At 51.5% G+C, this 12,409-nt stretch overlaps 6 protein-coding genes across 6 annotated transcripts; 1 reads left to right on the top strand and 5 right to left on the bottom strand.

Moving 5' to 3' along the window:
- Nucleotides 1–98: 98 nt before the first annotated feature.
- Nucleotides 99–1,049, bottom strand: CCOS01_11882 (GDSL-like Lipase/Acylhydrolase; the record flags this gene model as incomplete). Its single annotated transcript, XM_060460033.1, has 1 exon — nucleotides 99–1,049. The coding sequence occupies one exon, from the start codon at nucleotides 1,047–1,049 to the stop codon at nucleotides 99–101; it is 951 nt and encodes a 316-aa protein (XP_060308976.1).
- Nucleotides 1,050–1,960: 911 nt separating this feature from the next.
- Nucleotides 1,961–2,705, top strand: CCOS01_11881 (uncharacterized protein; the record flags this gene model as incomplete). Its single annotated transcript, XM_060460032.1, has 2 exons — nucleotides 1,961–2,276; nucleotides 2,335–2,705. 2 exons carry the CDS (start codon nucleotides 1,961–1,963, stop codon nucleotides 2,703–2,705), a joined length of 687 nt encoding a protein of 228 aa, XP_060308975.1.
- A 573-nt stretch (nucleotides 2,706–3,278) lies between these two features.
- Nucleotides 3,279–4,253, bottom strand: CCOS01_11880 (enoyl-CoA hydratase/isomerase; the record flags this gene model as incomplete). Its single annotated transcript, XM_060460031.1, has 1 exon — nucleotides 3,279–4,253. The coding sequence occupies one exon, from the start codon at nucleotides 4,251–4,253 to the stop codon at nucleotides 3,279–3,281; it is 975 nt and encodes a 324-aa protein (XP_060308974.1).
- Nucleotides 4,254–4,746: 493 nt separating this feature from the next.
- On the bottom strand, nucleotides 4,747–5,448 carry CCOS01_11879 (uncharacterized protein; the record flags this gene model as incomplete). The annotated part of the gene is made up of 1 exon (XM_060460030.1): nucleotides 4,747–5,448. The coding sequence occupies one exon, from the start codon at nucleotides 5,446–5,448 to the stop codon at nucleotides 4,747–4,749; it is 702 nt and encodes a 233-aa protein (XP_060308973.1).
- An 851-nt stretch (nucleotides 5,449–6,299) lies between these two features.
- CCOS01_11878 (uncharacterized protein) lies at nucleotides 6,300–7,037 on the bottom strand (the record flags this gene model as incomplete). Its single annotated transcript, XM_060460029.1, has 1 exon — nucleotides 6,300–7,037. One exon carries the CDS (start codon nucleotides 7,035–7,037, stop codon nucleotides 6,300–6,302), a length of 738 nt encoding a protein of 245 aa, XP_060308972.1.
- An 840-nt stretch (nucleotides 7,038–7,877) lies between these two features.
- CCOS01_11877 (uncharacterized protein) lies at nucleotides 7,878–9,991 on the bottom strand (the record flags this gene model as incomplete). Its single annotated transcript, XM_060460028.1, has 10 exons — nucleotides 7,878–8,065; nucleotides 8,153–8,223; nucleotides 8,289–8,439; nucleotides 8,501–8,634; nucleotides 8,692–8,728; nucleotides 8,782–8,854; nucleotides 8,912–8,941; nucleotides 9,065–9,210; nucleotides 9,376–9,614; nucleotides 9,891–9,991. The coding sequence occupies 10 exons, from the start codon at nucleotides 9,989–9,991 to the stop codon at nucleotides 7,878–7,880; spliced, it is 1,170 nt and encodes a 389-aa protein (XP_060308971.1).
- Nucleotides 9,992–12,409: the final 2,418 nt, after the last annotated feature.

Raw genomic sequence — 12,409 nt, 5'->3', positions numbered from 1 at the left:
GCTATATACAAGAGAATGAAGTGTATTCGGGTTCCGTCAAACTTTTGATGGCCTTGCATCTGGAAATGGCTGTATCACGAGCGTTGATGGCGCGGTCTTCAGGCGAAGTGCGTATCGATGGTCTTCTTCATATCCTGAGCAATCAACTTGTGTCCAGCAGTCGTTGGTTGAATGAAGTTCATCCAGAAGTACTCATTGGCGTGCCCGTCAATCATGCAATCCGTCCACTGAGCCGTCTCGTCTCCGTCACAAAAGAGGTTGAGAGGCTTTGGGAAGCCATATGCCTTGGGGTTGGCCAATATCTGAATCATGAAGCTGAATGCATCATAGTAGATGACTTTCTTGCCAAACTGGCCGAGGCTCTTCTGGATAGCCGAATTTGCTTGCTGAATTACCTGGCCCCAGGTCTTGACGCAGTCGGCGTTGGTACCGCAGAGGTACTTGGGCGTCACCGGGGCGAGATGCTTGGGGTAGATATTGGCGACCATAACGTACGGTGCTCCCTTATCAATGAGGTTCTGAACCTGCGCGGTGATCTTGACTGCCGCGTCGGTTGCAAACTGCGCGTTCTTTGGATCGCCTAACCAAAACGCGTCAGTATGCATGCTGAGGTCGTTCTCGCCGAACCAGAGGAACTGCAGAGAGGAGCGAATACCCGGGGCGCCACGACCGGTGTAGTTAGCAACCTGTCCAATCATGTCTGTCGCCCCAGCCTTCGACTTGGTGTAGGCATTGTCAAAGGTCGCCCCAAAATCGCCTCCACCGCAGCACCCGCCGAATGCATAGTCTGTCAGCGGAACCCGGAGTAGGTCGGAGAGATAGGACACGGCGACCGGGCCGTTAGTCCATGTTCCGAAGCCGTACACATTGGCTGGATCGCCGGTGATGCCGTGCGCAAAAGAGCCGTTGCCGTTATCACTCAGTTCATCGCCGTAGGCTATAAGGTTGTTGAATGGATAAGTTGTCCGACCCGCCAAAGAGGCGTCCTCAATCACGCGCGCTGCGATGAGAGGGAGAATAGAAGTGATGATACCCGCGCTGTAAAACATTTTTGAGGGTGAATGAGTGTGAACTGGAAAGGAGAGTCACCCGAGATCAAAAGAAGATTGCGACAATGAAGCTCTGGAGAATATGAATTCGATTGAACCAAACAAGATGCAGAAGGCTGAAGATATTAAATAGCAGCTGAGGAAGAGCAGGCATGCTCATGAAGGCCAAACAATAGCACGCTGTGTTCCTTGAGAATCTTACGGATTTACAACCTAATTTCATATCTAGGTCTGTGGCGGCGATGGCGTTGATCAGTGTCGCACCAATCTGGCAGGTCGCATTGACTGTAGCGCTCCTTCAAGGGGCGAGAAGCCCAAAGCATTTCTTTTGCGTATCACTACTGCACTGAGGTGAGGTGGCCTAGGCCAGACGAAGGAAGCATAATTCCGATGCCTAAAGCTTCTCAGTCTGGCTTCCATATGAGTACAGCCTCATTCAACAATTCTACGGGGTTTCTGTGGTTACCAACAACCACGGAAACGACTCAAACCTTGGAAAGGCTGTAAGTTCCAAAAAATAAAAACTAAAACAGTCTCCAACTTCTGCGATCCTTCGAATAACCGGAAAGGGAGACCCTGCCTTGCACATGGCAACGGTGCACTTAGTGCGAGTCACAGGTATGCAGCGGCCTACATTTATCCTCATGAGTTCGAACAGAAAAGGACTTTGGTTGAGTATCGTTGAAAAGATTCTCCGTGACGTGAGCCACCAATCCACAGCCCCAGCGTGGTTGATAAGCTAAGCAGGTCATACCAGGCCCAAGAAAACAGGCCACATACAAATATTGCATACTCAGGTTCCCCTCACCGACTTGTTCAGTCCCGCATTTAATAGGTGGCTTATTGCATGAGAACAATTGAGCTCACTCTCTCCTTTCGACCTTTGATCGCTCTGGCACATACTCTATGCAATGACCTCCATAACCGTTCTCCGAGATGTCTCACCTACCCAACTAGACGAGCTGATCGAACTTGCGTGCCGCATTTGGGTTGATGATCCAGCTTTCTCGATGCTATTCACCAAGCATCACGACAACAGGATTGAGAACGTTCGTGTGATATGGCGACTCATTCTCAGATATGAGATGGCAAAGGCTGGTACCATGATAACCGTCGCTAGGGACGTGTCCGAAGCCGGAGGGGGACAGTATGTTGGCCTCGGCATTTGGCAACGACATGGCACGTCCGCGAAAGCAAAGTCGTGGCAGGTTAACAGCCTGCGCAAACGTTAGCCTCAACTCAGTTAAACCGCAGAAATGTCTAATCCGCTAACTCTTGCCTCTAGGTCTCATGATGCTGCACGTTGCTTTGGAATACTGGTATCGGCTCTTGGTCGGGTCTTTGCCGGCCAGCAAGGTCAAGGAGTTGATGTGTCAGCTGAATAAAGCCCAGAACATGTATCCAGCTGAACGATGGCGTCTGTGTTGGCTTGGCGTATGTCCTGACGCTCGAGGTCACGGTGTTGGGAGGGGACTGATTCAATGGGGGCTTGACCGTAGCGATGAAGAAGCTGTGCCCACGGTTCTAGAAGCTAGCAACGCGGGTGCTATTTTGTACAGAAAATACGGCTTCAGGGAGATTGGGAGGCAGAGTTTTGATGACGGCAAGCATACACAGCCCATTATGCTTAGGGATGTAGTCGGGTCGACCCCGTAGGTATGGGCAGTGCCTCTATGCTATGTGTTTCCAAGTTAAAATTTAGAATCATCTCATCTGAACGGTGTCTACGGGGGAAATCGACGCAAAGAGTGTAAAGGAATGACGGAACACGAAAGATTAGGTACGTCCTGGTTCTCGAGTAGTGGAGTTGTGGGATGGAGATGCTCAAAATTGTGAAGTTGATCAAACTTAGTTGCATTTCGAGCCAAATTCAACAACTCCACAGGAACTCGACCTCACCATCAGTCCAAATCGTGGATACCGGCCGGCTGGCGCAATGGTAGCGCATCAGACTTCTATCTTCTCATCTATGAGATATAGTCATCTGGGGGTTGTGGGTTCGAGCCCCACGTTGGTCATTCTTTTGCACTTGGAAGTGAGTGGTCAGGGTTTTTTGTTACTTGTCATGTAAAAACATCGAGATCTTCGAACAGAATTTTTCATTTAGTGGGTTCCGGCGGCTCCGGGCGGGGGCACCCCGTGAATTGAACCGGGGCGGAGCCGTCTCTGCAGGCTGTGGCTCGACATTAGTATCCCATCCGGTCCCGGCCAACGTAGTCGCCCAGGTCTTCAAGTCTGCCATTGCGGCTTGCGTTTCTCAGTAAAGGATGCGATTCCTTCTTGGGCATCAGCACTCCCCGCATGAAGCGCCATGACTCGTCCGGCCCAACTCGCCGCATCCTCATAACCATCACCTCCTCTTCCGTCAACATCGTCACCTTTGATGCCGAGCTGTGTCCAAAAGGCCCATTTACCGAGGGCCATCGGCTGACCCGCTGACCCCGCAAGTCTCTCCACCACCTCCGCAACGCGCCCTTCGAAGGCGGCAGCCGCCGTGTCCGTGGACTCTGCATGCTCGGGCGTCGGCACCACATCGACAGCACCTCGCATGTCGTCAGCGGCGACCGCTTCGGCTGTGAGAAGAAGTCGGTAAGCTTGGCCTGGTGGTAGGCGCCGGGATACGGCCGTCACGGGGCTCGTGCACGGTATTCCTATGCTCGCGCCGGGCAGCTGGAACTTGGTGGTAGACAGGGCGATTGGGTAATCGGTCGACAACGCGAGCTGGAGTCCGGCAGCCGTCGCGAGGCCATGGATGGGACAGATGACGGGTGCCGGGCTCTGACGAATGAGAGACATGACTTCGGCGCAGAGAGCAAACGTGCGCTTCACCTCCACACGCGAGAGCGAGGCCAGCTGTTTGAGGTCATGACCCGACGAAAAGACTGGCCCCGGACTGCTTCGGAGGACGAGGACGTTCGGGAGCCCGGCTCGCTCTCGGTTCCATTCTGCGGCATCGACGAGCCAGCTGTATCCTGACGAGCTCCTGTCGCCCGAGTCAGACGATGAGCCTGCCTTCTCAAGCTCTCGCAAGATTGGGGGTCTAAAGGGAGGGAGCGTCAAAACTCTGCCGGATGATGGTGACGTGAGGTGCGCGAGTAGCTGCGTGCGGAGATCTTCTAGTATCTCCAGACTCAGGGCATTGCGCCTTGCTGGGTTTCGAAGATGGATGTATGCGGCTTTCGCTGGAAGCTTTGGGAGCTGCATCGGAAATTCTAACCTCCTAAATCAGCACCGGGCGGTAGGTTAATAGGAGAGTTGATAGATGCAAGGCAATTGCCGATGTGAATCAGCATTCCTCTCATACAGGGTCTAGCCAATCCAGGTGGATGGAACGCGGGCGAGTAGAAATTCGCTTACCCCGCCAAGTTCAGACTCTCGCTACCCCCACAGGCGAGTGGCATTTCACTCCTTGTCTCACCCGCCTCAAGAACAGCACATGTTTTTACGAGCAGTTTTTCTAGTTGCCGCCTTCTCCACTGCAACTGAAAACAACTTAATTGTAAGCGTATGTTCCGCATCCATAGATCGACCGCCGGCCCTTTCACGGCCAGAAATGTCCAGTTGAACTGGTTGCTTGGCAAGATCGCCTGTGCTCCGGCAGGGCCGAGTCTTGACTTTTCTGCCTCCCAGTTCACGTGTTAATGGCCCGAATATCTGGTGCAGAGGAGAAATCCCAACCAATAATGCGATTCATTAATTAATTATAGTCTACTTCGACTTCTTGTGACTTTTGGCGTATCTCCAATGTCAACTTCTCCGGAACCATGTGCCGTATCATGTGGTATACCACAGTTCCATTCCTCCTCGGGTCTGGAAATTCATGTCGAAGATCCAGTTCGGGTGATTCAAAAGGGTCTTCGTAAAACACCCCACCAAGCTTCTGAATGACCCTGCACCGCTCTTCCATATTTCTCGCGTTCTTTATCCGACCAACTCCCATGCTGCGACCGTCTTCCTCAAAGACCCGGAGAACCCAAGCGCCGCCCGTGGATGGGTACCCGGCAATGACATGATCGCTTCGTCGAGACGTTATTGGGTGGTCGCCAAGTTTGGAATAATCTTCTAGTTCGCGGGGGTATTCGCTATCAAACCACACCGCACCGAGCATGCGCATCCTCAAACAGTGCGCATCTTCCTCCGCCTGGTCTTCTGATCTTAATGTGGGTTCGAAACGGTCGAGCTGAAGGAATTCGAGGTCTACGCCAACGCAGTCGTCTAGGAAGAAAATCCCACCGTGGCTTGGCCATCCACGCACCGCCGTGCCGGATCTTATCCCGAACGAGGTTCTGTACTTTTGTTCCGGGGTTATCGCGTCCTTGTAGCCGCGGCAATAGGAGCAGCGAGAACAATTACCGCCATCGTCATCGTCGTAGCCGTCTGAAGATGGTATGATCGTCATGATTCGATAATACTCGACAGCCCAGGCTACTAGTCTGATAGTAACATAGAAGTAAGATGCAATTGATATGGAGTACAATACTTGCGACGGTCTGAGCAATATTTGTAGAGGGGCAGTGAGAACATTCAAGGTCATTTTTCGCGAATGGCACTCCGGAGGCCGCAGGTTATCTCGGGAAATTGAAACTTTATTCCGCGAGGCCGAGTCGGTCACTTCCCTGGTTTTCTAGTAAACCGCCGACTGATGCCTATTTCGCCGAGAAATGCAGCCAACTCCCGCTCTGTTGGCTGCCTGGATAGGAGATTACTTGCTTATGCCTGCAGCCTGGCCCAGAAGCATGGCATGGTCTGTTGGTTGCTGCCTTAGTCATTCAAACTCCCCGACAACAATGACAGGAAGTGTGTCGCAGTAGATGGTTTGATGAAAATAGAGCTTGGTCTTTCTATTGCACAGAGCTTTCTATCGATATTACCACAGTGTCCTTTAAACTTTATACACGTGTTGCACAAATGCGGTAGGCAAAGCCCTTGGAATTTGAAATGCTACGATACCTACCCCTTCCCCGGACGGGTGCTTCATCATTGTGTTGTCAACAGTCTGGGAGTCTACCTGGCCAGTGGCAGCTACTTAATCAGCGGCGGGGGAAAGATCTCACCCGGTCATGGTGACACGATCGGGGGATATCTGCTTGACAAGCCGCCATGTGTCTCAACCACAGAACTTTATTTCTCAAAACAGGCAAATGGATAGGCCAAACTCAAACAACGCAGATTCACGAACCTCCTACTCCGTTCAGCACATACTGCCATACCGTATGATACAGCATGTGCTATTCACCCTGACCTATAGATCTAGTGTACGCCCAGTATCCTAACAACGAGCTCTGGAACCTCATCGGCCTCTTTGTAGAATCTCCCGCCGCAATTTTCGATCATCTGGCACCGTTCCTCCATGTGCCTCGCATTGTGAATTCTCGCAGCTCCAGCGTTAGCAGCCTCTGCCCTGGTGGTCTTCAGCAGCCAGAGACCACCCGCTGCTGGATAGCCAGCAATTACAACAGCATCTTCCCACGTGGAATTCCCAAAGGACTGGTTGACCAGATAATGCGTCAGGCTTTTCCACCAGTTTGGCCCAAGCTTCATCATCCTTGCGCAGTGCGCATCCTCCTCTTCCGGATCTCCTGACCTGAATGAGCGCTCGAAGCGGCTCAAGCCCAAGAAGTCGAGTTCCACACCGTCGCACTTCAGCGTATAACATCCCCCGGTGCTTGGGTATCCATAGACTGTGGTCCAGTGACCCACGCCGAAGGCTGTACGGCGATTGAGGAGTAGGCGTCCTGCGTCGTTGAAAGCGGCGACGAGGCGTTCTTCGCGTTTTAGTGCTTTACGAACTTGGTGCTCGGCTCGTCTTTCCACGCATCGACAACGTCTTTGGCCATGTCCGGCTTCCAATGCTGACGACAGTGCTTCGGACGGCATGGTCACTGCCGGCCGGCTAGGCGGTTCGGCTCGGGAAGACATGTGCGCTGAGAGTAAAACCATGGCAGTGTAGAATACAATGGCAGCGGTGGCGTAGAGGGTGTGAGACATTGTTTTGGGCATAACTCGGTCGCTCGTCGGGCAGAATACACGGCCTCCCCTCTAGGTATCAAGACCGAGGTGTTCTTGGCGGCGGGGAAGCCTGAGGGCATTGACAGTGTGCTACTTGCACTCAGCCCAGGGTTGCCGGCGGCATGCTTAAAGTAAATTTAATATAGTGCATCAGATATACAGCATGAAATTGCGAAATCAGCAACCTAGTCTTGACGATGATACCGCGTTCTATATGGCTGCCTTCAAAGCGTCGGAGACTCCCGAGTCAATGCAATCATGGTGGCCTAATTGACGACGTTGGATTTGTCCTCTCATACTTGGCAGTTCAGGCACCCAAAGTAACTGAATATCCGCTTGAACACTACAAAAAACGATGTAAATTACTCGATGTCGTCAATGGAACGACACGTAAGCTGTTGCTGCCTAGTTGCCAATCCTGAGACCGACATGAGCTATTGCAGCCTACCTAGTAACAAGAGGAGTGTCGCTTTTGTGCAATGATTAATGCAGACTATTGTGAAACATAGGCAGAGGCATCGGTTTTATTTGATGATATGTGTTTCGTAAGTAAACTTTCTTGCACCCTGATTGACGCAATAAGTTGAACCCGTGTATACGATGAAAGCTGAGTTACAGCAGTGAACGACGAACAAATACTTCATGCAATGCTTTTCCAACCAGTGCCACCCAGATTTGAGAAACCAATACGCTTATCCATGAGGGGGAATCATATGTTCGATACAAGGCCGTTTTCATAAAGAGGTCCGGTGGCTACATGTAGGTGCGTTCTCCTCAGGAACGTTGCCCAGCCATTCCATGACCAGAACAAGAATGCAACTATGGCTCGTGGTCGTCGTACGACTTTCGTCGTTGATCAAATATTTCAGTGAAGGTCACAACTTCTTTTTCGCCCAGCTCTATTGATGGTGGCGGCGGGGCTGGGGTAGGAGCAACTTCGACATTGGATATTGGAGTAGCTTTGCCGCTAGAGTTGATCCAATGAATGACAAATGCGGTGAAGAGAACTACCCAAATTTTAGAGTCTGATCAAAGTTGCAGAACGGCTCTAGCGAGGAGGGAAGACGAAGCGGGAAGGTACGGAGTAAACTTACTGTCCGTATTGCAACAGGTGAGGCAAAGCCAAACTATCTCGCCTTCCAGAGCGACCAACACTGATAGGTTGCTAGAAGAGATCGATGTTAGCCCAATCAAGAATTTCATGCTTTCACATCATTTATCGCTTCTTACGCAATGCTAATGGCCAATGTGCCGATAACACCGGCAAACGTTCGTAATGCGAGTCTCCGTAGCCTTACGTTGGGCGGAACTCGTGAGAAATGAAGGGTATTCTCATGCATCGTCCATGGCTTCATCATCGATATTTGAATCGAGTGTAATCCTAATGACCCGGTGTCAGAGCTTGTCCAGACTCAGAGAGACTGAGGAGCCACATGACTTACTCAGTAGTGGAAACAAGAACAGAGACGTCAGATACACGTTGACAACAGCGTCAAAGAAAATGACGGGCAACAGGATGGTGCGTTCCAGTCCGATACTGCAGACATCATTTTCCTTGTCGTACCGAGACCCTCGACTAGCAGAGCAACAGGTGTTAGTGTATGTTTCGGGGACAGAGCATGAGAATACTTACGAGACAAAGTTGAACGTTGCTATAATGCCGTATACAGCTAATGGCAATCGGTCAGGGATGTTGGCGACTGGGCTCGGAACATGGACATACCCAGCATGACAAACGCATTGAATACATACAATTTGGACTTGAGACGAGACTTGGTAGTGCCTCGGATAACATGCTGGTCAAGGCGTTAGCCGTGATTGAGATCGGGGGGTTATTTGGGGTAGAGTTTTACCGCTTTATCAACCATGAAAAGGTAGACGAGCTGATTGAAGAGTCAGATTGGCCAAGATTCAACGATTGGGATTGAAGCCTGGAGGACCAGTAAACGTACGGCCTGTGACGGATTTAGCAATGATACCAATAACGGACTTGATTTACAACTTACTTTGATTACGACGTAGGCAGTCAGACACAGTATGCCCGCAGCTGAACATGGTATGAAATCCATGCGAAGCTCAGCCAGAAATAAAAGCTGGAAGACCCATGATCCGAAGACGAAAAGGCACGAGAAGAGGTAGGTGAATAACACAACTGCGACATGTTCTTTTAGCCCAAAAGGTTCCAGACTCTTTTCGAAATGTCACCCCTTACGCCATCTTGTCCATGGCAACGGACGCCAGTCTTTAATCGCGGACCACTGGTGACCTTGAAAGCCATTAGATCTTGTCGATAACCTAGCAGCAACGATTCCCTCACGAAGTAGGTATGCCAGGAGGCAAGACGATATAGGTGCGATAATGAGGCTGATAATCTGCTCGGGGCGGATCTCGTGTTTCGGGCTGCTCGACGTCTCGATGACTGTGGAGTCGATGTCGTCCATCTCGAAGAGGGGATTCGCCAAAGGAGTGTCACGGTGGAGGAGGACCTCTGACCTCTTGTCGATGCCGGTGTCCTTCAATATCAACGCTGGGTGACATGTGCTGAATGATGAGATCCTGAGATCAATGGGCCATGGAACGTATCAGCTGGCGTGCCTTGGTATAAGTAGATTTCGGATTGACGAAGGTCAGATGCGGCCGAGTGCACATGTAGGGAGGCTTAAGGTTTGAGGCGTTGCTAATGGGCTCCTGTGCAGTAGGGTTGGACTGCCATTCGTGGATTAGGTTCTGAAGGAAGCCTTACGACGGTGTTATGACTCGCTTTTGGGTTTGGGCTACTTCAGTCGAATATTCAGTCTGGCCTGTCGATGGTATTTTTTCAGATGAGCTTACCGCTTTGCTGGCACCGTCATCCTCGTAACTTTCCCAAGAAAGTGGCCATCAGACTGGGGGAGCTCACAGTAGAGATCTTGTGGCAGCCAAAGCCAAGACATTCGGGTATGAGCTCCTCTACAGTGCTGCCATAGCGCAAACCGGCGCGCATGGTGTCCGGCATCTACCTTAACCGCGAATAATGAGTATCCCCAGCGGTCGAAGTCCAGAGTGTTTCCTCACATCCGGACATTGCTGGAGGCCGTCGCTTGAATTATTCGCCGCAGCCAGTAAATGCAGCATACTTGAGACGATCGTCACTCCAAGGGGCTAAACTTCGCAGGGTACGGTAGCAAGCTGCAGAAGGACCGCCTAAAGCCTTTGGAGAAACTAGTAATAACGAACATCTCCTAATGTTTCGTCTTGTATCCTCACCAGAAAGATTCTCGCGAGGAATTCAGCGATGCCTGCCGAGCAGAGTGCGTGGCACCCCCATCCCACATTTGTATGGTTTCCATCTCCCCTAGCAGCCCGTTTCTGTACACCGGGGGAAACTTTAAGCCCCAAACGGGATCATTCAAAGAGACAGTAACGGGCCTAAGCTCTGCAGTGGAGAAGTTGCGAGCCAATCGAGTGTTTGGACTGCTTGTGAGGAGTGAGTGTCATAGCTCCTATTAGCGGCGATTGATACATCAACCCGATGTAGTTCTGGATCTAAATCCATGGCATGCGGCCCGTACGTGAGTTTCTCGGTCCCTCATCTGTGGAGGCGTCAACATCCCACATAAGCCTTGGAATAATCGTATTCCGGTCCCTTTGTGTGCAACAGTAGTATCTCGTGGGAGATACTAGGAACGTCCCTGATTCCCCTGCGTGGTGACATGCGCTACGCTAACCGTAAGCTCCGGTTGCTCCGCTCAGTATTCCCTACCAAATAATCTAGCCTTCATTTGCGGTCTACGGAGCGGTCCTCTGGGACAAATTCGAGCCCTTATTCATTGCCAAAGACACAACAGTCTGAAAACATGTGTCTGTTGTTCTGCATTCAAATACTTCGTTTTGATAGCATAAGTGCGTGAGTAGGCGTCAATCCCTCGACGGGTCAGCCGGCACTGTGCCGCCGGGGTTCTGGCCGCATGGCTTTTTGTGGCTGGTTTGGCTTCAACGGTTCTGCTGACCGGGCAGACAATATCGTGATGCACGAGGTGCTACTGCGCGTCCTGCCCGTTGTTATGCGTCGTCGGCACGTTTTCAGGTGCAGGCAGAGATGTAACACACTAGGTATACGAAAAATGGCAGGTTTCCTCGCGAGGGCTCCCTCACCCGTATGCATCGTACCACTCGACACCGAAGGGTTCAACTTCTAGAACGTAGAAGATTTGCTACCATGAGAGACGGGGAACCGCTGCACGTTTTCGTTTTTCATCGAGTATTGACATCCCAGAAATTTGGTACACCACAAGCAGAGTCTCAGTGCAAAGCTCAAGACGAAGCTTTCCATGATGGAAGCGCCGACAAGATTGGGCAATCAATGAAACGGTCTAAAAACCGGCACACGGCCTCCGGAGCGTGGACCAGCAACGCATCAAGTTGTAGAGCATTTTCTTCAGGTGGCAGCTGCACCAAACTCAGCCTCGGCCTGAGTCCTGGGTTCTCCCGACTTTCTCGAACTCTAGTTCGGATTCTCCCGACGGGTCGGAGTCACTTACCCTTGCCGTGGGAGGGGCACTGGGGGATCGGAGGAGAGGGGAGCGCAGAGGTGGACACAAAGAACTGCTGTCTTGGCGTCCGGGGCACCCCCACATCGGCACCCAACCTTGGTGAGTCGGGCTCCTGGGCAGTTGATTCGGTTTCGCACCTGGTACTGAGCGCCGCATGCTCTAGGATTTGGTCTGTTTAGGCTCTTGCGGACCTTTCCTAGGGCTGAGGATCACTTCAGGCCGGCAGCAGGCCAGTCCGTGGTCAGAACCAGACTCTCCACAGACCCTTTGGACACTTTACTTACCCTTTTGAGAATACGTATGCGGTAGCTCATTGGTGGGAGTAAATTGCCGTACCGACTCTGTTTTGTATAGTAGTGATAGAGGTAGAGTCGACTTGGTGTCTGGAACGTGCTCTTTTCACTGATAATGTGTGGGCAAGCTTATCAGCGCGTTATTGTTATCAACGGACGACAAACTATCTCCGACCAGCCGCTGTGCGATGATGATCCAATTCGTATCTGCCTTCACATACTCAAGTAAAGGTTGACGGCAGTTATTTGACAGGAGATACTGCGGTTCCTTGATCGTAATGATCCCCTCTCCCCCGTGACGAGGGCAGGTTATCGACCATCCTCAATTCTATGCCTTACGCTCTCGCAAGAGTCTAGACTTCGCCTGACTCGCTTTGATGTGACAGCGAGACTTGCACTCGAGTACGAATACTTTACGATTTTAGGATGTGCTAAATCCCGCTATCCCGGCAGGCTTCTGGGCCGATGTTTGAGCCGAGCCGGCGTTGTTGAGGAGCGCGGTGCAAATGCGAGCTAGTATACGAAA

The sequence above is a fragment of the Colletotrichum costaricense genome (assembly GCF_030867565.1).
Source record: "Colletotrichum costaricense strain IMI 309622 chromosome Unknown Scaffold_14.1, whole genome shotgun sequence".
In the NCBI taxonomy this organism is placed as follows: domain Eukaryota; kingdom Fungi; phylum Ascomycota; class Sordariomycetes; order Glomerellales; family Glomerellaceae; genus Colletotrichum; species Colletotrichum costaricense.
This window is presented reverse-complemented; position numbering and strand designations above follow the sequence as displayed.